The following is a 23,144-nucleotide window of genomic DNA, read 5'->3' on the forward strand; positions in this document are numbered from 1 at the left end:
TCTATTGTCCAGTTTTGGTGATCCTGTGCCAATTGTAGCCTCAGTTTCCTGTTCTTAGCTGACAGGAGGGGCACCCGGTGTGGTCTTCTGCTGCTGTAGCCCATCTGCTTCAAGGTTGGATGTGTTGTGCGTTCAGAGACGGTATTCTCCATACCTTGGATGTAACGAGAGGTTATTGGAGTTACTGTTGTCTTTCTATCATCTGGAACCAGTCTGCCCATTCTCCTCTGACCTCAACAAGGCATTTTCCTCCACACAACTGCCGCTCACTGGATATTTTCTCTTTTTCCCACCATTCTCTGTAATCCTGAGAGATGGTTGTGTGTGAAAATCCCAGAAATACTCAGACCGGCCCGTCTACCACCAACAACCATGCCACCTTCAAAGTCACCGAGATCCCCCTTCTTCCTCATTCTTGATGCTCGGTTTGAACTTCTGCAAGTCGTCTTCACCACAACTAGATGACTAAATGCACTGAGTTGCTGCCCTGTGATTGGCTGATTAGCAATTTGTGTTACCAAGCAACTGAACAGGTGTACTTAATAAAGTGACCGGTGAGAGTACATGGGCTGTATTGCATGTTTCTTCTCCACACCAGAAGTTCCTGTCTACTCTCTACTTACAATCACAAGGAAATATGTGAATAGAGTTCTGAGCACAAAATAAGCGCAGCGCTGAGACAATTGTTTCATATACAGTGAAAAAGTATTCATACCCCTTGAAATTCTCCACATTTTGTCATGTCATAACCAAAACCATAAATATATTTTATTGGGATTTTATGTGATAGACCAACACAAAGTGGCACATAATTGTGAAGTGGAAGGAAAATGATAAATGATACAAATAAATATGTGAAAAGTGTGGGGGGGGGGATTTGTATGGCGCCCCCCGGAGTCAATACTTTGTAGAACCCCCTTTCTCTACAAGTCTTTTTGGGGATGTCTCTACCAGCTTTGCACATCTAGAGAGGACATTTCTGCCCATTCTTCTTTGTAAAATATCTCAAGCTCTGTCAGATTGGATGGAGAGCGTCTGTGAACAGCAATTTTCAAGTCTTGCCACAGATTCTCAATGTGATTTAGGTCTGGACTGTGACTGGGCCATTCTAACATATGAATATGCTTTGATGTAAACCATTCCATTGTAGCTCTGGCTGGATGTTTCGGGTCGTTGTCCTGCTGGAAGGTGAACCTCCGCCCCGGTCTCAAGTCTTTTGTAGACTCTAACAGGTTTTCTTCTAAGATTGTCCTGTATTTGTCTCCATCCATCTTCCCATCAACTCTGACCAGCTTCCCTGTCCCTGCTGAAGAAAACCATCCCCACCACATGATGCTGCCACCACCATGTCTCACGGTGGGGATGGTGTGTTCAGGGTGATGTGCAGTGTTAGTTTTCCCCCCACATAGCGTTTTGTTTTTAGGCCATAAAGTTGAATTTTGGTCTCATCTGACCAGATCACCTTCTTCCACATGTTTGCTGTGTCCTCCACATGGCTTCTCACAAACTACAAACAGGACTTCTTATGACTTTCTTTCACCAATGTCTTTCTTCTTGTCACTCTTCCATAAAGGGCAGATTTGTGGAGAACACGACTAATAGTTGTCCTGTGGACAGATTCTCCCACCTGAGCTGTGGATCTCTGCAGCTCCTCCAGAGTTACCATGGACCTCTTGGCTCTTCTCTGATGAATGTTCTCCTTGCCCGGCCGGTCAGTTTAGGTGGACGGTCATGTCTTGGTAGGTTTGCAGTTGTGCCATACTCTTTCCATTTTCCGATGATGGATTGAACAGAGCTCCGTGAGATGTTCAAAGCTTGGGAGATTTTTTTATAACCTAACCCTGCTTTATACTTCTCCACAACTTTATCCCTGACCTGTCTGGTGTGTTCCTTGGCCTTCATGATGCTGTTTGTTCACTAAGGTTCCCTAAAAAAACTCTGAGGGCTTCACAGAACAGCTGTATTTATACTGAGATTAAATGACACACAGGTGGACTCTATTTACTAATTAGGTGACTTCTGAAAGCAATTGGTTCCTCTAGATTTTAGTTAGGGGTATCAGAGTAAAGGGGGCTGAATACAAATGCCCCCCCCCCTCCCCCCACTTTTCACATATTTATTTGTATCATTTTCCTTCCACTTCACAATTATGTGCCACTCTGTGTTGGTCTATCCCAGTGATGGCAAACCTTGGCACCTCAGATGTTTTGTAACTACATTTCCCATGATGCTCAACTACACTGCAGAGTGCATGAACATCATAGGAAATGTAGTTCCAAAACATCTGATGTCCCAAGGTTCACCATTACTGGTCTATCACATAAAATCCCAATAAAATACATTTACGTTTTTGGTTGTAAGATGACAAAATGAGGGAAATGTCAAGGGGTAGGAATACTTTTTCAAGGCACTGTAAATGAACCAGATAAAAAAGGAAGTCATAGAAGAACATTGGTATTGGACGGAAGCCCGGCCAGGACAGAGTAATTAAAGGAAATTGTAGGATTAGATTGGGTTACATTGTAATTAAAGGAAATAGTAATATATCGAGCACCGTTACTGAATCAAAGTATACAACAAATCATTCCAGGAAGAGAGAGAAGACGGGGCAGGTTTATGATGCTCTGTCTTCTTGATGCTGCCTTCCTTGTAACAGCAAAAAAAATGCTACAAACATTTTTTTTTAAAGCAACAGTGTGAAAAAAATATTTATTGCGAAGGCATTCAATAGTGTAGAATGGGAATATCTCTTGGCCACCCTAGATTTGGTTTTGGTACGGTGTTCATTAAATGGGTTCAACTTCAACTGTCCAAAGATCCAAGTCAACTCACTCCATTCTACACGATTGAATGCCTTCTCTATACCAATCCCCGACAAGGCCCTACTACCGGGGTTATCGATCCAGAGTTTTATGTATGTTGAGTGCTGTGGATTTATTGTGTGAATGATATAATGAATCGCCTTTGTCAGTCTCAATACCAATCAATGCTTTGGCAACAATTTTTTAATCAGTTGTCAACAAGGAGATGGGTTGTTATTATTATTATTATTATTATTATTACAGGTACTTATATAACGGCATCAATTTTCACAGCATTTTGCATATTTATTATACAGTGGGGGGAAAATAATGATCGTCTCCCCTGCAGATTGTGTAAGTTTTGCCCACTTACAAAGAAATGAAGGGTCTATAATTTTTATTATAGGTGTATTTTATGATAGAGACAGAAAATGCCCCCCCCCCCCCTCACAGACTGGCTACAGTAGGTGCTCATGTGGTATATATATGGAGTATATAGAGAGTGTATATAGTATATATGGAGTATATAGAGAGTGTATATAGTATATATGGGGGGTATATATGGAGTATATAGAGAGTGTATATAGTATATATGGAGTATATAAAGAGTGTATATAGTATATATGGAGTATATAGAGAGTGTATATAGTATATATGGAGTATATAGAGAGTGTATATAGTATATATGGGGGGTATATATGGAGTATATAGAGAGTGTATATAGTATATATGGGGGGTATATATGGAGTATATAGAGAGTGTATATAGTATATATGGAGTATATAGAGAGTGTATATAGTATATATGGAGTATATAGAGAGTGTATATAGTATATATGGGGGGTATATATGGAGTATATAGAGAGTGTATATAGTATATATGGGGGGTATATATGGAGTATATAGAGAGTGTATATAGTATATATGGAGTATATAGAGAGTGTATATAGTATATATGGAGTATATAGAGAGTGTATATAGTATATATGGAGTATATAGAGAGTGTATATAGTATATATGGGGGGTATATATGGAGTATATAGAGAGTGTATATAGTATATATGGAGTATATAGAGAGTGTATATAGTATATATGGAGTATATAGAGAGTGTATATAGTATATATGGGGGGTATATATGGAGTATATAGAGAGTGTATATAGTATATATGGGGGTATATATGGAGTATACACAGACACTACAGTAGGTGCTCATGTGGTACACAGATTATTTCTGTCAATGTAAGAAGGTTCTCCTAACGACAACTCGTTATGTGTATAAAAGACACCTGTCCACAGAATCTCTTTCTTCCATCCAATCCTCACCATCATGGGGAAGACCAAAGATCTGTCAGAGGACGTCAGGGAGAAGATTGTAGACCTGCACAAGGCTGGAATGGGCTACAAGACCATCAGCAAGAAGCTTGGTGAGAAGGAGACAACTGTTGGAGCGATTATTCACAAATGGAAGAAATACAAAATAACCATCAATCGTCCTCGGTCTGGAGCTCCATGGAAGATTTCTCCTCATGGGGTGAGGATGGTCATGAGAAAAGTGAGGGATCCGCCCAGAACTACATGGGAGGAGCTTGTGAAGGATCTCAAGGCTGTTGGGACCACAGTCACCAAACAAACCATTGGTAACACAATACACCACCATGGATTGAAATCCTGCAGCGCCTGTAAGGTCCCCCTCCTCAGGAAGACACATGTACAGGAATGTCTGAAGTTTGCCAATGAATGTCTAAATGATTCAGAGAAGGATTGGGAGAAAGTTCTGTGGTCAGATGAGACCAAAATTTAGCTCCTTGGCATTAACTCGACTCGCCGTGTTTGGAGGAAGAAAAATGCTGACTATGACCCTAAGAACACCATCCCTAAAGTCACACACCATCCCTACAGTCACACATCATCCCTACAGTCACACACCATCCCTACAGTCACATCATCCCTACAGTCACACCCCATCCCTACAGTCACATCATCCCTACAGCCACACACCATCCCTACAGCCACACACCATCCCTACAGCCACACACCATCCCTACAGCCACACACCATCCCTACAGTCACACCCCATCCCTACAGTCACATCATCCCTACAGCCACACACCATCCCTACAGCCACACACCATCCCTACAGCCACACACCATCCCTACAGTCACACCCCATCCCTACAGTCACATCATCCCTACAGCCACACACCATCCCTACAGCCACACACCATCCCTACAGCCACACACCATCCCTACAGTCACACACCATCCCTACAGTCACACATCATCCCTACAGTCACACACCATCCCTACAGTCACACCCCATCCCTACAGTCACATCATCCCTACAGCCACACACCATCCCTACAGCCACACACCATCCCTACAGCCACACACCATCCCTACAGCCACACACCATCCCTACAGCCACACACCATCCCTACAGTCACATCATCCCTACAGTCACACACCATCCCTACAGTCACACATCATCCCTACAGTCACATCATCCCTACAGCCACACACCATCCCTACAGCCACACACCATCCCTACAGTCACACATCATCCCTACAGTCACACATCATCCCTACAGTCACATCATCCCTACAGTCACACATCATCCCTACAGTCACCATCCCTACAGTCACACATCATCTCTACAGTCACACACCATCCCTACAGTCACACATCATCCCTACAGTCACATCATCCCTACAGTCACACACGGAGGTGGAAACATGATGATTTGGGGTGTTTCACTGATAAAGGTACAGGCCGACTTTGCTGCATTGAGGGGCCAATAGACGGGGCCATGTATTGTAAGATCTTGGAGGAGAACCTTCTTCCCTCAGCCAGAACACTGAAGATGGGTCATGGATGGGTCTTCCAGCATGACAATGACCCAAAAACATACCGCCAAGGCAACAAAGAAGTGGCTCAAGAAGAAGCACATTAAAGGTCATGGAGTGGTGTAGACAGTCTCCAGACCTTAATCCTATAGAAAATGTATGAAGGGAGCTGAAACTTAGAGTTGCCAAGAAACCTTAAGGATTTAGAGAAGATCTGTAAAGAAGAGTGGACCAAAATCCCTCCTGAGATGTGTGCAAACCTGATCACCACCTACAAGAAACGTCTGACCTCTGTGATCACCAACAAGGGTTTCTCCACCAACTACTAAGTCATGTTTTCCTTGGGGTTCAAATACTTATTTTACTCACCGAACTGCAACTCCATTTATAACATTTGTATCATTTTGGATTTTTGGTTGATATTCTGTCTGTATCATATAAAATACACCTATGATAAAAATTATAGACCCTTCATTTCTTTGTAAGTGGGCAAAACTTACACAATCTGCAGGGGAGTCAATCAGTATTTTCCCCCCACTGTATCATCACACCAGTCCCTGCCCTCGAGGAGCTTACAATCTAAGGCCCCTAACTCACATTCATACAATCTAAGGCCAATTTAGACAGAATCCAATTAAAGTAGATCTTCACTTTCCCAATCTACATTGATTATTTTTAATCCTCGTGCAGCTAACATTAGTAAATAGTTAAATATATGATATTTACTTATATTAACTTTTTGTTTCCATTCCTTAAATTACTTCCTGGTTTCTGGCCTAGGCAAATGATGTCATACATCCCAGGAATCTTCGGGGGGAGGAGGGGTTTCTCAGCTATGCACACCCTCCCTGCCTGCATGCCTGAGCTAGGGCAGACGGATTCCAGGAAGTAAATACTACATAAATCATCTGCCTCTATTTAAGATGGCCACAGCCAGAAATCCTGGGGGGGGGTTCAAATTATTTCTAAACAAAATAAAGCATGGAGACATGGATGGATGGGGGAGTGTGCTTTGAATATTAAAAATGAATCAAATAGCGTTTTTTTGGTTTGTGGGGGTCAGATGTAATGAAGATCGGCTTTAACCAACCAGCATGTCTTTTGCATGTGGGCGGGGAAACCCATACAGGAAGAACATGCAAACTCCATGCAGATAGTGTTGTGGTTGGGATTCGAGGCAACAACCCCATTGCTGCTAACCAGGATAGCTAACCGCCTCGCCACTCTGCTGTCCATCTCGATAGGAGTCGGGATTTGAGGGTTTCTCTGTCTTAGAAGGAAAAAAAAACACTCTGGTCTCATATATGGTGTCCGGTAATCAACTGCCAGCTAATGTGAGAGCATCTGAAAGTGAAGAAAGGAGAACAGAATTGAAAGAGATTTGTTTACACCGATGAGAATTCCATCCGTCCCTCAAGGTGATTTGTTATTTGGAAAACTCATAATGGCAAAAATCCAATTCCATTAAAGGAGAGTGTCGGGTGGCTCGGACCGCCTCCCTCCCGGAAGATGCGCTTTTGCTGCAATACTGAACATAAATCAGGAACAGTAATTCTTTTTTCCACCACTAGATGTCAGTGGAGTTCAGGGCTAGATGAAGGCTCTGAGGCTAGGATGTTATGAATCCATCATGGAAACCTGAGTACTACAGATCAGAAGAGCCCCCCTCGCCTGTCATTACAGGAGTGCGGGAGGAAGGACTACCCTTCACCACCACCACCCGAAAATAGAGGACCTGAGACATCACCCCACCAGCAAGCAAGGACGTCATGGGGGGGGGGGGGGGGGGGGGGTGTATTTGTGAATCTTTTCTTCTATCTTTTCATGTGACAACACTGAAGAAATGACACTTGTCTACAATGTAAAGTAGTGAGTGTACAGCTTGTATAACAGTGTAAATTTGCTGTCCCCTCAAAATAACTCAACACACAGCCATTAATGTCTAAACCGCTGGCAACAAAAGTCAGTACACCCCTAAGTGATAATCTCCAAATTGGGCCCAAAGTGTCAATATTTTGTGTGGCCACCATTATTTTCCAGCACTGCCTTAACCCTCTTGGGCATGGAGGTCACCAGAGCTTCCCAGGTTGTCACTGGAGTCCTCTTCCCCTCCTCCATGATGACATCACAGAGCTGGTGGATGTTAGAGACCTTGCACTCCTCCACCTTCCGTTTGAGGATGTCCCACAGATGATCAATAGGGTTTAGGTCTGGAGACATGCTTGGCCAGTCCATCACCTTTACCCTCAGCTTCTTTAGTAAGGCAGTGGTGGTCTTGGAGGTGTGTTTGGGGTGGTTATATATATACACACACACACATGAACTTTAAAGCGGAGGTCCAGCTGAAAAACTGAAGACTGTAGCTGCTGACTTTTAATAAGCAAACTTACCTGTCCAGAGTGCCCCCCGATGTCGGCCGCCCGAGGCCAATCCGTCCATCGGATCGGGTCCCGGCGCCACCATTCGAACTAAGGGAAACAGGCAGTGGAGCCTTGCGGCTTCACTGTCCATTTCCTACTGCGCATACGCGAGTCGTGCGGTGCTTTGTGAATGGCCGGCTGTATTCTGAGGACACACACAGTTCCCAGAACACATCGCGCCCCGTTCCCCAGAAGACAACGCAGGGAGGAGAAGAATGAAGATCACCGGAGTAGGAAGTGGAAGATTAGGACGATCTGCCTAGCAACAGCCATTTCTGGTAAGTAATGAAATTGTTTTTCAATTTTTTTTTTTTTTTCAGATTTTAAGGAGCATTTTTATGTATTTTTTTTTTAGGGTGGACCTCCACTTAAATGACATCCCAGTCTTAGCCCGTAGAGTTCAATATTGAGTTGGCTCCGCCCTTTACAGCTATAACAGCTTCACCTCTTCTGGGAAGGCCGTCCACAAGGTTTAGGAGGGTGTCTATGGGAATGTTTGACCATTCTTCCAGAAGAGCATTTGTGAGGTCAGGCACTGATGTTGGATGAGAAGGCCTGGTTCACAGTCTCCGCTCGAATTCTTTTCAAAGGTGTTCTATTGGGTTGAGGTCAGGACTCTGAAGGCCGGTCAAGATTTTCCACCCCAAACTCACTCATCCATGTCTTTATGGACCTTGCTTTGTATACTGGTCCAAATCATTTGGTGGAGGGGGGATTATGGTGTGGGGGGGATTATGGTGTGGGGGGTTGTTTTTCAGAGGTTGGGTTTGGCCCCTTAGTTCCAGTGAAGGGAACTCTTAAGGCCTCAGCATACCAAGACGTTTTGGACAATTTCATGCTCCCAACTTTGTGGGAACAGTTTGGGGACGGCCCCTTCCTGTTCCAACATGACTGCCCACCAGTGCACAAAGCAAGGTTCATAAAGACATGGATGAGCGAGTTTTGGTTGGAGGAACTTGACTGGCCTGCAGAGTCCTGACCTCAACCCGATAGAACACCTTTGGGATGAATTAGAGTCTGCAAGCCAGGCCTTCTTGTCCAACATCAGTGCCTGATGTGATGGGATATCACCGGTTCAGGCTGGTGGTGGGGGTGTAATGGTGTGGGGGATGGGATATCACCGGTTCAGGCTGGTGGTGGGGGTGTAATGGTGTGGGGGATGGGGTATCACCGGTTCAGGCTGGTGGTGGGGGTGTAATGGTGTGGGGGATGGGGTATCAGCGGTTCAGGCTGGTGGTGGGGGTGTAATGGTGTGGGGGATGGGATATCACCGGTTCAGGCTGGTGGTGGGGGTGTAATGGTGTGGGGGATGGGATATCACCGTTTCAGGCTGGTGGTGGGGTGTAATGGTGTGGGGGGATGGGATATCACCGGTTCAGGCTGGTGGTGGGGGTGTAATGGTGTGGGGGATGGGGTATCACCGGTTCAGGCTGGTGGTGGGGGTGTAATAGTGTGGGGGATGGGGTATCAGCGGTTCAGGCTGGTGGTGGGGGTGTAATGGTGTGGGGGATGGGATATCACCGGTTCAGGCTGGTGGTGGGGGTGTAATGGTGTGGGGGATGGGATATCACCGGTTCAGGCTGGTGGTGGGAGTGTAATGGTGTGGGGGATGGGGTATCACCGGTTCAGGCTGGTGGTGGGGGTGTAATGGTGTGGGGGATGGGGTATCAGTGGTTCAGGCTGGTGGTGGGGGTGTAATGGTGTGGGGGATGGGATATCACTGGTTCAGGCTGGTGGTGGGGGGTGTAATGGTGTGGGGGAGGGGATATTACCAGTTCAGGCTGGTGGTGGGGGTGTAATGGTGTGGGGGATGGGATATCACTGGTTCAGGCTGGTGGTGGGGGGTGTAATGGTGTGGGGGATGGGGTATCAGTGGTTCAGGCTGGTGGTGGGGGTGTAATGGTGTGGGGGATGGGATATCACTGGTTCAGGCTGGTGGTGGGGGTGTAATGGTGTGGGGAATGGGGTATCACCGGTTCAGGCTGGTGGTGGGGGTGTAATGGTGTGGGGGATGGGATATCACCGGTTCAGGCTGGTGGTGGGGGTGTAATGGTGTGGGGGATGGGGTATCAGTGGTTCAGGCTGGTGGTGGGGGTGTAATGGTGTGGGGGATGGGATATCACCGGTTCAGGCTGGTGGTGGGGGTGTAATGGTGTGGGGGATGGGGTATCAGTGGTTCAGGCTGGTGGTGGGGGTGTAATGGTGTGGGGGATGGGGTATCAGCGGTTCAGGCTGGTGGTGGGAGTGTAATGGTGTGGGGGATGGGATATCACCGGTTCAGGCTGGTGGTGGGGGTGTAATGGTGTGGGGGATGGGGTATCACCGGTTCAGGCTGGTGGTGGGAGTGTAATGGTGTGGGGGATGGGATATCACCGGTTCAGGCTGGTGGTGGGGGTGTAATGGTGTGGGGGATGGGGTATCACCGGTTCAGGCTGGTGGTGGCAGTGTAATGGCGTGGGGGATGGGATATCACCGTTTCAGGCTGGTGGTGGAGTGTAATGGTGTGGGGGATGGGGTATCAGTGGTTCAGGCTGGTGGTGGGGGTGTAATGGTGTGGGGGATGGGATATCACAGGTTCAGGCTGGTGCTGGGGGTGTAATGGTGTGGGGGATGGGATATCACCGGTTCAGGCTGGTGGTGGGGGGGGTGTAATGGTGTGGGGGATGGGATATCACCGGTTCAGGCCGGTGGTGGGGGTGTAATGGTGTGGGGGAGGGGATATCACCAGTTCAGGCTGGTGGTGGGGGGTGTAACGGTGTGGGGGAGGGGATATCACCGGCTCAGGCCGGTGGTGGGGGGTGAAACGGTGTGGGGGAGGGGATATCACCAGTTCAGGCTGGTGGTGGGGGTGTAATGGTGTGGGGGATGGGGTATCAGTGGTTCAGGCTGGTGGTGGTGTAATGGTGTGGGGGATGGGATATCACCGGTTCAGGCTGGTGGTGGGGGTGTAATGGTGTGGGGGATGGGATATCACAGGTTCAGGCTGGTGGTGGGGGGTGTAATGGTGTGGGGGATGGGGTATCAGTGGTTCAGGCTGGTGGTGGGGGTGTAATGGTGTGGGGGATGGGGTATCACCGGTTCAGGCTGGTGGTGGGGGTGTAATGGTGTGGGGGAGGGGATATCACCGGTTCAGGCTGGTGGTGGGGGTGTAATGGTGTGGGGGATGGGGTATCAGTGGTTCAGGCTGGTGGAGAAGGGTTTATTGGTGTTGGTGATCCGCTTATTTACCGCCCATTCTATGGCAGATCAGCCTTTCCATGGGTTCTTAGCACATCTATGAGAACGTGGTGAGGAAACAGACAACACACAGCAGACTTTAAACATGTTTATTTAAGGTCAGTAACTTTTGGATTTTTACATGGCAAAATATTGAAAAGCAAAAAAAAAAAAAAAAAACAAAACACAAGAAAACAAAAACTATATGTACATAATGTACAGCCAAGTTACAAAAAGCTTTTTTTTTTTTTTTTTTTTCGTATTAGTTTTCTAACAATACAGACTAAGCCAGAATGATTGTTTTCTACCAAGGTTCAATTCTTAGAAATAACTTATTGCTACTGATGGATCAAAAAATAAATGTACAACACAAAAAAGGAGAGAGAAAAAAAAAAAAAAGTGATATTTTCGGACTTGGTTCTAAAAACGTAGAAGGCTGGAAAGAGTCCGATATGATACAAAGTGAATACAAAACTGCTTTTGTTAGCTATAAGCTATGGAGGGTGTTACAAAATATATATATATATCTTCAAAAGGATTTCAGAAAAGACGGGCTATTATACAAAAAGAGTTTAAACAAACGTGTCGGTTCTGTTCTTATAAAAAATAAATCATTAACCACAAAGCCCGGGTGTAATGCCTACCGGTGTGGGGTCCCGGACGAGCCCCCAACTCCGCCCAGCAGTAATGCCATTGTGGGCAACAATTAGCAACCACACCATCCTTTATTCGATGCTGGGCTGGGGGAAAGGCACCTAGAAAAGGCCGAACAAAAAACTCCACCCTTAAAGGAGGCTTTATTATTATCTATAAAAAAAAAAAATTTGGATAAAGTCTTAAGCTCTTTTGACTTGAACACAGTGGCAATGAGGAACCTACAGAGAGTGGCTTTATCAACAGGCACATGTGTGTCTATATTTCCCATGAAAATAAAAGTGGAATCACACGGGCACTAGATGAACTTCATTGGAGCCCACAAGTCATAATGCAAAATCATTTATAGTAAGAGAACGTCCAGCAGAACAAATGAGTCCTTCACAGAGAAGCATGCTTTTCAGTTTGGGTGGAGCACTCCTTTACATTAAAAAATAAAAGGTTATGTGAACCTCTTCAGCACCGGGTTCCAGGTCTTTAGGCTCCACTCACACTTGTCAAGTTGCATCCCATTCCACGGCACCCCTTTAAGGTCGCAGCAACTCCGAAAAGGTGCCTGCACTACTTTGGTGCAACGTAGATCCATAGAGAGTAAAGTCAGATCAAAGACGCACTAGAAATCATGCGACTTTGGAGATGCAGTAATGTGAATGGAGCGTTAAAAAGGATCGTGTTCCTGAGAAGCCTCCAGCATTGAATGGATTAAGGCAGCAAGTGTGCGATTCAGCAGGTAAGAAGGGTTGCCAATGTCACTACCAAAATGGATTCCTCTCCAATGTCTTCTGATGGAGAAGAACCCTTCCGTCCATTCCTTACACCATGCTGTAGACCAGGGATCTTCAAACTTCGGCCCTCCAGCTGTTGTGGAACTACACGTCCCATGAGGCATTGTAAACCTCTGACCTACACAGACATGATGGGAATTGTAGTTCCTGAACAACTGGAGGGCCGTAGTTTGAAGACCCCTGCTGTAGACCAAAGGTCAACTTTGCCCTCCAGTACCCCCCTTAACAGGCCATGTTTGCAGGTTTTCCTTCATCTTGCACAGGTGCTTTAAATCAGAGTTAATGTCTCAGTATTTTGGACAGCTATTTTATGTAAGAGAAGTTCCCAAAACATGGCCTGTTGTGGGTACTCGAGAAGCACTGCTGTAGCCCCCGACTCATCTCCGCCCCACCTGGATAAACCTTTACCTTGCCATATGCAATGCCTGTATAACCTTTTTCTCCCTGATTGGAGACACGCACTGACTAAATACAAGGTTTTTTTTTTTTTAATTTTTCCCTGAAATTGGCCAGCTGGTGGGTTAGATCGAGCTTCAACATTATTAACCTAATCTAGAAAGATCCTCAAAGCTATTGGAAAATCCCTGTAGAAGCAGACATGAGGCACAGAGGGGGGCAGCAGGAGACGGACACTCATTGGCCAGGACCTAAAAGAATAAGTAGCTGAATGGAGGTCGAGGAAGGTGTGGAGGGGTTGCTGGATCCTGGTAGCCATAAATTCCATGACTATATGAACACCTAAATACAGAAATGGGTTTTATATCAGAGCGAAATGTTCCACTGCCACCACCCCAACATCATGTGTAACCTTGGGAGGATTGGGAGGGATAGCGAGCAGTCTTTATTCCATTGTCTGTTACCACAACCATCATTATATCGTTTTGGCACAAAGGAGGTACATTATAAATGAGATGCACCTCTTGGCTTGAAGTGAACCTGTCACAAAAAAAAAAAAAAAAAAAAAAAGAAGACCAGCCACATAACAGAAGCACTAAACTGACCTGTCCGGCAATTCACATCTTGAAATGCTGCCGACTCACAGCCACAGCAGGTATTCCTCACCTCCAGGTTGGTATACGCGCCTGATCCTCCTCACTATACGAAGTGCACGCTGGCCGGACACACCGCTGCGGGGGTGGGGGGTGGGGGGGGGGGTATTATATCACCCGCAGCAGCTGGAGAGCAGTAAAGCGGTGGCTTTGTTGGACAGCGGTAGGTATAGAGTTTCTGGTATAAGGCTGGTCTTTTCTTTTTTTTTTTTCGGGGGGGGGGGGGGGGGGGTAAGAAATGCTTGCCGTACTATACCCTAAAGCTATACACACACAGGACAACCTGATTGGAAGGTTCTCTGCTCTGTCCAAGTGTTTAAATTGTATTTCAAAGTATGTGCTGGTGTCCCCTGAACTCTTAGGATGAAGGAGTAGATGTGGATGAATGCCATGCGCTCTGATGGAATCTGTGATGGGATTTGGGGGGGGATTCTGGTGAACTCAGAATCTGCAGCAGCTGTGTATAGTAACTTCAGCTTGTTCAATGAAGCTTTGACAATAAAGCTGGAAGCTAAAAGTCATTGGGCAGAGCTGCACCAGATTCTGTGTGCACCAGTTTTAGTAAATCTCTCCCCCGCCCCCACTGTATGCTAAACATTGACAGGTTGCTACAAGCACGCATCCTATGGCCTATAGCAGAGGTCTCCAAACTAGGATGTGACTAGGGTTACCACATCATCCCTTTAATCCAGGACATACATTACTTACACGGGTTCTGCGGTAATTAAACTCACTTGGTGACTTATCTGCATTAAATTAGCCTAAGAACCTGTGTAATTAATATGTGTCATGGATTAAAGGGATGATTTGGCAACCCTAGATGAGGCCCTTTGCTAGCCTTTAATAAGGCCCTTGGGGCACTACTCCTCCTATTGACTTCAACAAAGGGGCACTATTCCTTCCAACAATACAAAGAATAGGCACCTCCTACTGACCACCAATTCCTGAGGCCATGTTTATTCTCCCTGATGCTGGCCCAGGACATTTCTACCCCCACTGACCACAATTCTGCCCCCTAAGGTCTGAAAAACAGTAAACTGGCCCTTTGTTTGGAGACCCCTGGCCTATAAGAGTGAGCCTCCCCCCACTGTGTCTTCAGTATGAAGAATTTGGGTCCAGCGGATCATATAGTTTCCTCATCGACCATAAAACACTGCGCAGGATAAACCACCTCATGCTGTTGACGCCTGACAGAGGAGATTACTGGAGGCAGATTTAATATACATAGAGCAGACCTGCGATCCCCTACAATGTGTATAGAAAAAGGTCTGCACAGAATACCGCTCTACTCCCGCTCTCCTCCATCCTCAACTGAAATGTAGAAAGTGGCAGACGACGGGGTAAGGAGACGCTCAGATAGGAAAAGACACAAGAATGTGGAAATGTTCAAACCACAGCAGAATACAGCAGGGTGACCTGGATCAGAGCAGAACCTGCAGAGCTTCGTAGAAGGAACTCTGAAATCTAAAAAATGGGCCGCAAAGAGCAGACAGGAGGATCAAAAGATAGAAAACTCAGGCGGGAGAACACAAGAGCTCGGTGTCCTCTTATGGACGGGGCAAGTAAAGCAACCTCCAAACTCTACACACACCAGGGGCTGATTTACTAAAACTGGAAAGTGCAAAATCTGGAAACCAAATCGGCTTCTTCAATGCAGCTTTGACAATAAAACCAGAAAGCTGATTTGGTTTGTATGCAGCTGCACCAGATTTTGCACTTTTATATATGAGACAAGAAGAAGTGCAATCACCAGAAACCACAAACACCCACCTAATAGTCCGTGAATCACATGGCTCAACGGATACAAAACACAAACCCTATACAAAAAAAAAAAAAACACACACCTCTAATGTGCAACTAAACCGGATCCTACAGAAGATTCACATTTCATCCAAAAGAAATAAAAAATACACAAAGTGAGAAAAACGGGAAACTTGGCAAGAATGGCGTCTCATAGCCAGTCATAGCAGAGAGACTGCGAATAGTCCCTGAAATCAGAATTGGTGGTCCGTAATCTGCCCAGGAAGGGGTAGAGTATGTGCAGTATATACAAGGACAGGCTACTGCTGACCAGACCAGGACTCATCAGATGAATACCGGCAGGTTGTGGATTGAATTGGCACTTATGTGATGCTGGTGATTTGGGGTCACTGGTTTCTCAGAGAATGGATTAGCTGATCCCAATGACAGGTTACACGGGTTGGGGTGGGCTAGTTCGGATTTTGGATCCAGTTAGGGGGGGATTCTAAGAACTGCAGTCTGAGCGATTGAACAGACTGGCTCAGAGAAGTCACTACCGTTGGTCAGGTTTGGCTTCACCATCTACTAGGCTGGAGGATCTAAATCTTCATTGCTGCAACCAGGGGTCAGTGTTGACAGAGGAATCCCTCCCATTGAGCTATTGTGTTGTCCCAGCAGGGGGAGCCGTCCCTGCCAGGAGAACACAATGATTAATGCTAGTGCCTATTGCCGCTGGCAAGAATCCGACATGCTGGTTGTACCCAAGTAGATCGATGGATCAATTTGGGTACAATCAGCCTGCTCACAGATTCGAATCTCAGCCAGCCCCCGCTGAACCATCTGAGATTCAACCCATCTATGGCCGGCTTAAGTGACAAGAGAAGAAACATATCCTACAGCTCAGCTGTGCAACCATAAAACAGATGCTTGGCATTGGCCATCTACAGGGCAGGGTATACATCCCCCCCCCCACAGGATTTGGATCAACACCCTCACCCTGGAGGGGGGGTACAAAGCGATAAAGACCGCTGAGGATCACATCCATGGAGAGGGGTGTCAATACTTTTTCTCCAATCCTGTGTAGGTGGTAATACGCAGAGTGTGACATGAGTGGTTGTCATCCCAACCAAAAAAAAGTGCCGAAATGGTTGGAGAGTTGTGAACAGGCAGAGCCAATGGAATCCCCGCCCTGAGCGAACCGACCTTCTTATCACTCAATGTTGTCATCTACTGCTATCCTTCTCCTGAGGCTTCCTCCGAGTCCTTAGTGAATAAAGAACGTCATTTTTAAGAACCATTTAACAGAACAGGTGAAAAGATACAGCCCAGGAGACCAACTTAAGTGCGGTCATTATAAACGGATCCTGTGAGGGGCCCATGAAATAAGAACGCAACCCCTATGAGTAGAGCGGCATTACACACAGCTCACCAGAAGTTCTGGGAGCTTCCCTACCACTTAGAGATAGATAGATATCACACACACACACACCTGCCAGGGTCACTTGGGGGCTTACAGCCGGCCTCCAGTCTACTAACCTAAAGGTAAGCTCTTTCATTAGGCTAAAGCGGCATCTGTATAAATTATACTCTTTCATACGGGCGGACCACTGATCCCCGCTGAGAAGGCTGATGACAGGTCCATATCTGCTAATGCAGAACGGACAAGGCCTGCTCACCTCTATGGGACATTTGGATATAAACAGATTGCCTGTCCATTTACATCCAACTGTTGTCCGATCTGCCAGATGGACAGGGAACAGATCCCACCACCCATGTGTTTTTAGAAGGTAGGATCGGATGTCGGCGGGTGAACGGACACATGTCCCTTTACATCAGACCTCCCCATGGATGGTGGTCTGATTGGTTCACCCGTGTGAAAGAGCCTCCATAGTCCTCAGTGTGTTACACACATCGCTTTGTATGTCCGTGAATTTATCAGTCTGGATCTAGAGGTAGTCCTTGTAAGGACACTTGGCTGTAGAGCTACTGGTGCCAGAAGAGTCTTCTGCATTTAGGACCTCCGGGTGTGTCCCCCCTCCCCCGTGTAGATCACAGTACAGGAGGCTGGTGTGAGGAACCACAGTGCTAAGAAGACCAGGTCCAAGAGGTGTTGGATGGGTGCACAGGCTCTCCATGATCCTCCAAGGCACATAAACACACAACAAGCTTTATTGATACCAGGTCAGTACGGCATTCAAATTTGGGCGAAAAGTGTCAGAGCAATGGGCTGACCCCATAGAAGGTAGGTGGGGGTAGGAGTCTATATAACAGCACTGGTACAGTAGTAGTATACAGGCTCTCCTCACTTAATGATCAGTTTCTGTTCCAACCACCAGGTCGTTAAACAAGGAGCCACAAGTAATCAATATTTTAAGCATTCAACTACTGTACTGTGAAAAAAAAAAGGGTCTAAAACACAAAAGTCTAGCTCAATAACATGGTTTTATTTTGCATAAGTACAGAACAAACAAAAATTCTGTACAATGATGTATAGCGGGGGTCGTTCGAGTGGTCATAAAACGAGGAGTATCTGTATAGTTAGCAGTATATAGTCCTTCCAATCATTGAGCCCACTGGGAGAAGTAATGTCTAACATAAGAGAGAATGTTTGTCCGGCCTAATCTGGCATCATAAAAGTTTGTTGCGGTTCAGCTTATGGATTTGGATGGTAGAAGGGTCAGATGAAATCTTTGGCAGTGAAGGTGGTCGGCTCAGCCGGTAGGAGGAGAGGTAGGTAGCTCGTGTTCTTCGGGAAGGACAGTGTGTGTGATAAGGCACTAGTAATGGCCGGGTCCGACATAAAACTCCGATACTCGCAGGATAATCTATTAAACTGTCAGGAGATATAGAACGCTGACCATGCCGAACGTGTGGCCCTAGGCTGGGATCAGAGAAGAAGACGGACCAGAGATGTCCTCAGACATTACATGACCAAAACAGCTACAAGACCCCCACCCCCCTCCCCCCTTGTACTCAAAGGTCCTTCCTCTGTTACTGAGCCAAGAACACAGTAAAGAGGTTTAACAGCCACAGACCTAAAGATTGGGGACAGACAGGGCAAGAGGTGGCTCCATCCAATGAACACGCCCCTACAATTCATCCTTCACTGGGGACACGCCCATAACATGGAATTTAAAGCTGAACTCCGGCATGATATAATACCCTTCCCAATATTTACAATCATTTTGTATGGTTTGTTATTCCTTCCATACTTGTGTCTTTTAACTGACCTTTTAAGGTCCCTTTCATACCAAGGGTCTGATCATGTTGTTCTCAGGCAGACTGGAGCAGACCCTCCTATCACCCCTATGGAGTGGCGGGTGTAAAAGGTCCACTTAAACCTACCTACCGCCCTATAAAAAAATGAAAATAATGGAATAGAAGGGGATCTGTCATCCTCTGTCTAGGCCAGGGGTCTCAAACTGGTGGTCCTCCAGCTGTTGGAGAACTACAAATTCCATGAGGCATTGCAAGGCTAACAGTAACAAGCATGACTCCCACAGGCAGAGGCATGATGGGACTTGTAATTCCACAACAGCTGGAGGGCCGCCAGTTTGAGACCCCTGGTCTAGGCCATGGGTGGTAAACCTGTGGCCCCTCTGGCTGTTGTAGAACGTCACATCCCATGAGGCCTTGCAAGGATTACAGTTACAAGCATGACTCCCACAGGCAGAGGCATAATGGGACTTGTAGTTCCAAAACAGCTGGAGGGCCCCCAGTTTGACACCCCTAGACCAGGGCTTCTCAACTCCTCTCCTGAGTGCCCACTAACAGGCCAGATTTGCAAGATAACTGAAACACATCACAGGCGATAGGATTTGCTGCTCAGTGATGGCCGTATTCTAGTCTGCATCTCCCCCAAGGCAATACTTAAAATCTGGCCTGTTAGCGGGTCCGGAGGACAGGAGTTGAGAACCACTGCCCTAGGCGGATGGAATGGTGTAAATGAACTCCGCTGTCAGTTTACACCCAATGCTCCATAAAGCAGGCTGAGGCCGTGTCTGCTCTGCATAAACCAAGTGGACCAGTCACCCGCCCGCTCAGATCAGAGTCCACCCCGTATGAAAAAGGGCCTTAAAGTCGGTGACATCACTGTGAAGCGCCGACATGACTTCCGCTTAGTTAAGGTTCACATCTATGCATGTTGGGAACACATGGCAGGCACAGAAATGCTGGATATGCCTTCATTTTCATGAGCACCATGCTGGTGCAGTCAGGGAAGACTTGTCCATATTTCTAGCATCCAGGGAAGCCCACTGCAATGAAATGACTGCTTTACATCTGTGATCGGTCACACCTCTATGTATAAACCATGTCCTGGGGTCGGTTCACCCCGGTGCGGCTTTGAAAGACGTGTTCTGTGAGCCTCCTGAAAACACGGTGAAGAGGTCCCTGCACCTTTTCTGAAACCGTAAGTGCAGTGCATGGGGTGTCATTAGGACTAATGCCACCCACCCATGCATCTCCTAAACTGCAGCTTGTTTTGGGAACAGACACAGTCCTGCAACCACCTGTACAAGCATGGACCTAATCTTAGGGGGTTCATTTACTAAAACTGTGGCGCAGCTCTGCAAGGCAGCCAATCAGATGCTAATATCAGCTTTGACAATAAAACCTGGAAGCCGATTGGCTACACATGCACAGCTGCACCAGACTTTGCACTCCAGTGTTAGCCCGGGTTCACACTTGTGTGTGCGGAACACTACATGTGATTCAGGATCACATGCGATGTCCGTGTATAGATTTTGAATGGCTAAAATCGCATCCGCACCGAAACGGTACAGGACCCTTTGTTTTCCACACCTTAATCGCATTGGTGTTCACATTCATACAATGCGATTCTAGTAATCGTACTGAGTTTTACAATCTGAGTATTAATCCAACATTGACAGCTGCAGCAGATAGGCGCATGGACGCCGTGCAACTGCAAAGTAATGCGATGCTGAGAAACGCAGCGAATCTTGTGCGTTCATCAGATCAGTGTGAACCGGATCTTAGTGAATCCACCCCGTACTGTTCATAGCCAGTCTTTCAGAGTAAGCCCTGGTTAAGGTCGGTGCAGCTTTGAAATCGTGGTACTTCAGTGTGATTTCAGAGCCCCACACATCAGTGCGATTTGCACTGCCAATTTCATCGCAACTTCATTTAACAGAAGTCTATGCAAGTCGCAACGAAAATCGTTAAGTAGCGCAGGAACCTTTTTCATAATCCTGGCGATATGAACAGTTCCATTGCCGACATTAGGATGCGACTTGTCATGCGATTTACAGTTCCAAATGACAAGTTGTACTGGTATAAATGTGGGCTACGATTCCCATCATGCAATGGGTGTACTTCAATGGAGCGATCGAGTGGGTGGGATTACAGGCTTGCCCGTCAGTGTGAAGTTATGGCGTCTCCTGACCTCGCGGTGGGAGGGACAGACCTGGAGACGTCTGCCGTCAATCATATGCAGTGGGCGGGGTCAGACCAGGAGTTCCGGGAACAGCCCAGGTCCTCCATAGAACTACTCAGTGGAGGGTAGAATGGCGGGAGAATAACAGTCACATGGAAATAATCAACTCTGAATTCATAAATGAAAGGCTTCCTTGGTGGAAACACAACCCCCCCCCCCCCCCCCGCACTGCTGACACCAAACGTCTGGCCGGAGTTGAGCTTTAATCCGGTGATGTCTGGATACAAAGTCCAGGTTGGTCCGGGTTCAGCACTATGAAGGAGGCTCCTACCAGCAGGCAATGGTGAGAAGTTATAAAAGGCTTTAATTAAATAAAAACATACTGCATCTGATAAATCATCATCGGCCTTCCCATCGGTGACATCAGCCACCAGTTCCCATGAACGCCGTCCAAAGTATTCTGGAGCCAATCAGACATTAGCGTTCTAAGGAACTCACAGCCAACGTCACCTCAGTACAATTTATCTTTTTTTTTTTAAAGGCCTGAAGTTCTGAAGCCGTTGGTGGTATTAGTATAAAACTAGAGAAGGCGCTCCCCTGGGAACCTCTACTATACCTTCTGTAATATAAAAACAAAGTGTAAAAAGTTGCTGCTCCTCCTACAATGGTAGAGGAAAAAAAAAAAAGTTAAAAAAAAAAAAAAAAAAATTGTGCTTCTTTCCTGCGTTGCTAGTTTAAAAAAAAAAAAACAGTAGAAGTCGCAGCAAGCAATCCTATGTCCTCACAGTGGGAATCCGCATCGGCAGCAAACGCGCTACTGCGGCAGAAGCGTCGGGATCCTCCGGGTAAGGCGAGGGGCAGAGCCGCGTACAACACAAGTCTGCCAGGCCGCCCCGGTGGGATGCTCCAGCAAGGCTCCGGCAAAAAAAAAAAAAAAAAAAAAAAGAAGGAGAAGGCTTCAGTTGGCAAAGATTTATGGCAACTATCCAAAAATTGGAAGATCAGCAGAAGTCCAAGAGCTGACAATCGTCTCTCTTCCTCTTACAAACCTCAAAAAAAAAACATAAAATCTGATAAAAACAGGATAAAAAGGAGTTCAAGTTCGGCGATCACTGCAGCATCAGCTGCTTGAGGTTGTCGTGGAGGATTGTATCCTTGACGTCGCGGAAGACCAGGCGGATGTTCTCGGTGTTGATGGCCGTGGTGAAGTGGTGGTAGAGCGGCTTCTGCTGCTGGTCTCGGCGCTTGTTGCGGAAACAATCTACCAGGTACTTTTGGACGTCGGAGAGGCAATGGGGTTCCCCCTCAAACTCAGGGAAGTAGTCCTTTATGCTGACGATTTTCACCTTCTCCTCCAGCAAGTCCGTCTTGTTGAGGAACAGGATGATGGAGACGTTGCTGAAGACGCGATTGTTGACTATTGTCTCGAAGATGTTGAGGGACTCGGTCAGGCGGTTGGTCTGCCGGTCCTCCATGAGCACCTGGTCATACTCGCTGGAAGACACCAAGAACAGGATGGACGTGACGCTGTCAAAACATTCAAACCAGCGTTTCCGCTCCGACCGCTGACCCCCAACGTCCACCATTTTAAAAGGCACATTTTTGATTTCGAAGTCATACTCATGGATTCCTTTGGTGGGACGACGGGCCAGCAATATGTCCTGCTGGGAGGGGAGGTAGTCCTGCAGGGGGAAAGCAGAGACACTCACTGACACCAAATTCATCATGAGACATTTACAGCAGAGACCTACTCCCCCCCCCCCCCTCCAACCGCCGATTTACTACAAGCCCCAGCAATCTCTGCTCCCGTCACCAATGTCCTACTACAGGCCCCACCAATGTCCTACTACAGGCCCCACCAATGTCCTACTACAGGCCCCACCAATGTCCTACTACAGGCCCCACCAATGTCCTACTACAGGCCCCACCAATGTCCTACTACAGGCCCCACCAATGTCCTACTACAGGCCCCACCAATGTCCTACTACAGGCCCCACCAATGTCCTACTACAGGCCCCACCAATGTCCTACTACAGGCCCCACCAATGTCCTACTACAGGCCCCACCAATGTCTGCTCCTGTCACCAAGGTACTACAATCTCCTTCAAGCTGCACTCCCCTCAAAATACTACAATCCCCATCTGTGCTCTCATATCAGCAATGTACTACTACAAGCCCCAGCAATGTACTACTACAAGCCCCAGCAATGTACTACTACAAGCCCCAGCAATGTACTACTA

General features: G+C 46.8%; 1 protein-coding gene across 1 annotated transcript in view; it reads right to left on the bottom strand.

Moving 5' to 3' along the window:
• Positions 1 to 11,864: 11,864 nt before the first annotated feature.
• GNA13 (G protein subunit alpha 13) overlaps positions 11,865 to 23,144 on the bottom strand; it is a gene marked incomplete at its 5' end in the record, with an annotated part of 33,338 nt that continues 22,058 nt past the window's right edge. The window contains 1 exon segment of the mRNA XM_073607126.1: positions 11,865 to 22,586. Within this exon segment, the coding sequence (XP_073463227.1) occupies positions 22,014 to 22,586 (573 nt within the window).

Source organism: Aquarana catesbeiana, linkage group LG12 (genome assembly GCF_042186555.1).
Source record: "Aquarana catesbeiana isolate 2022-GZ linkage group LG12, ASM4218655v1, whole genome shotgun sequence".
NCBI classification, from domain to species: Eukaryota; Metazoa; Chordata; class Amphibia; order Anura; family Ranidae; genus Aquarana; species Aquarana catesbeiana.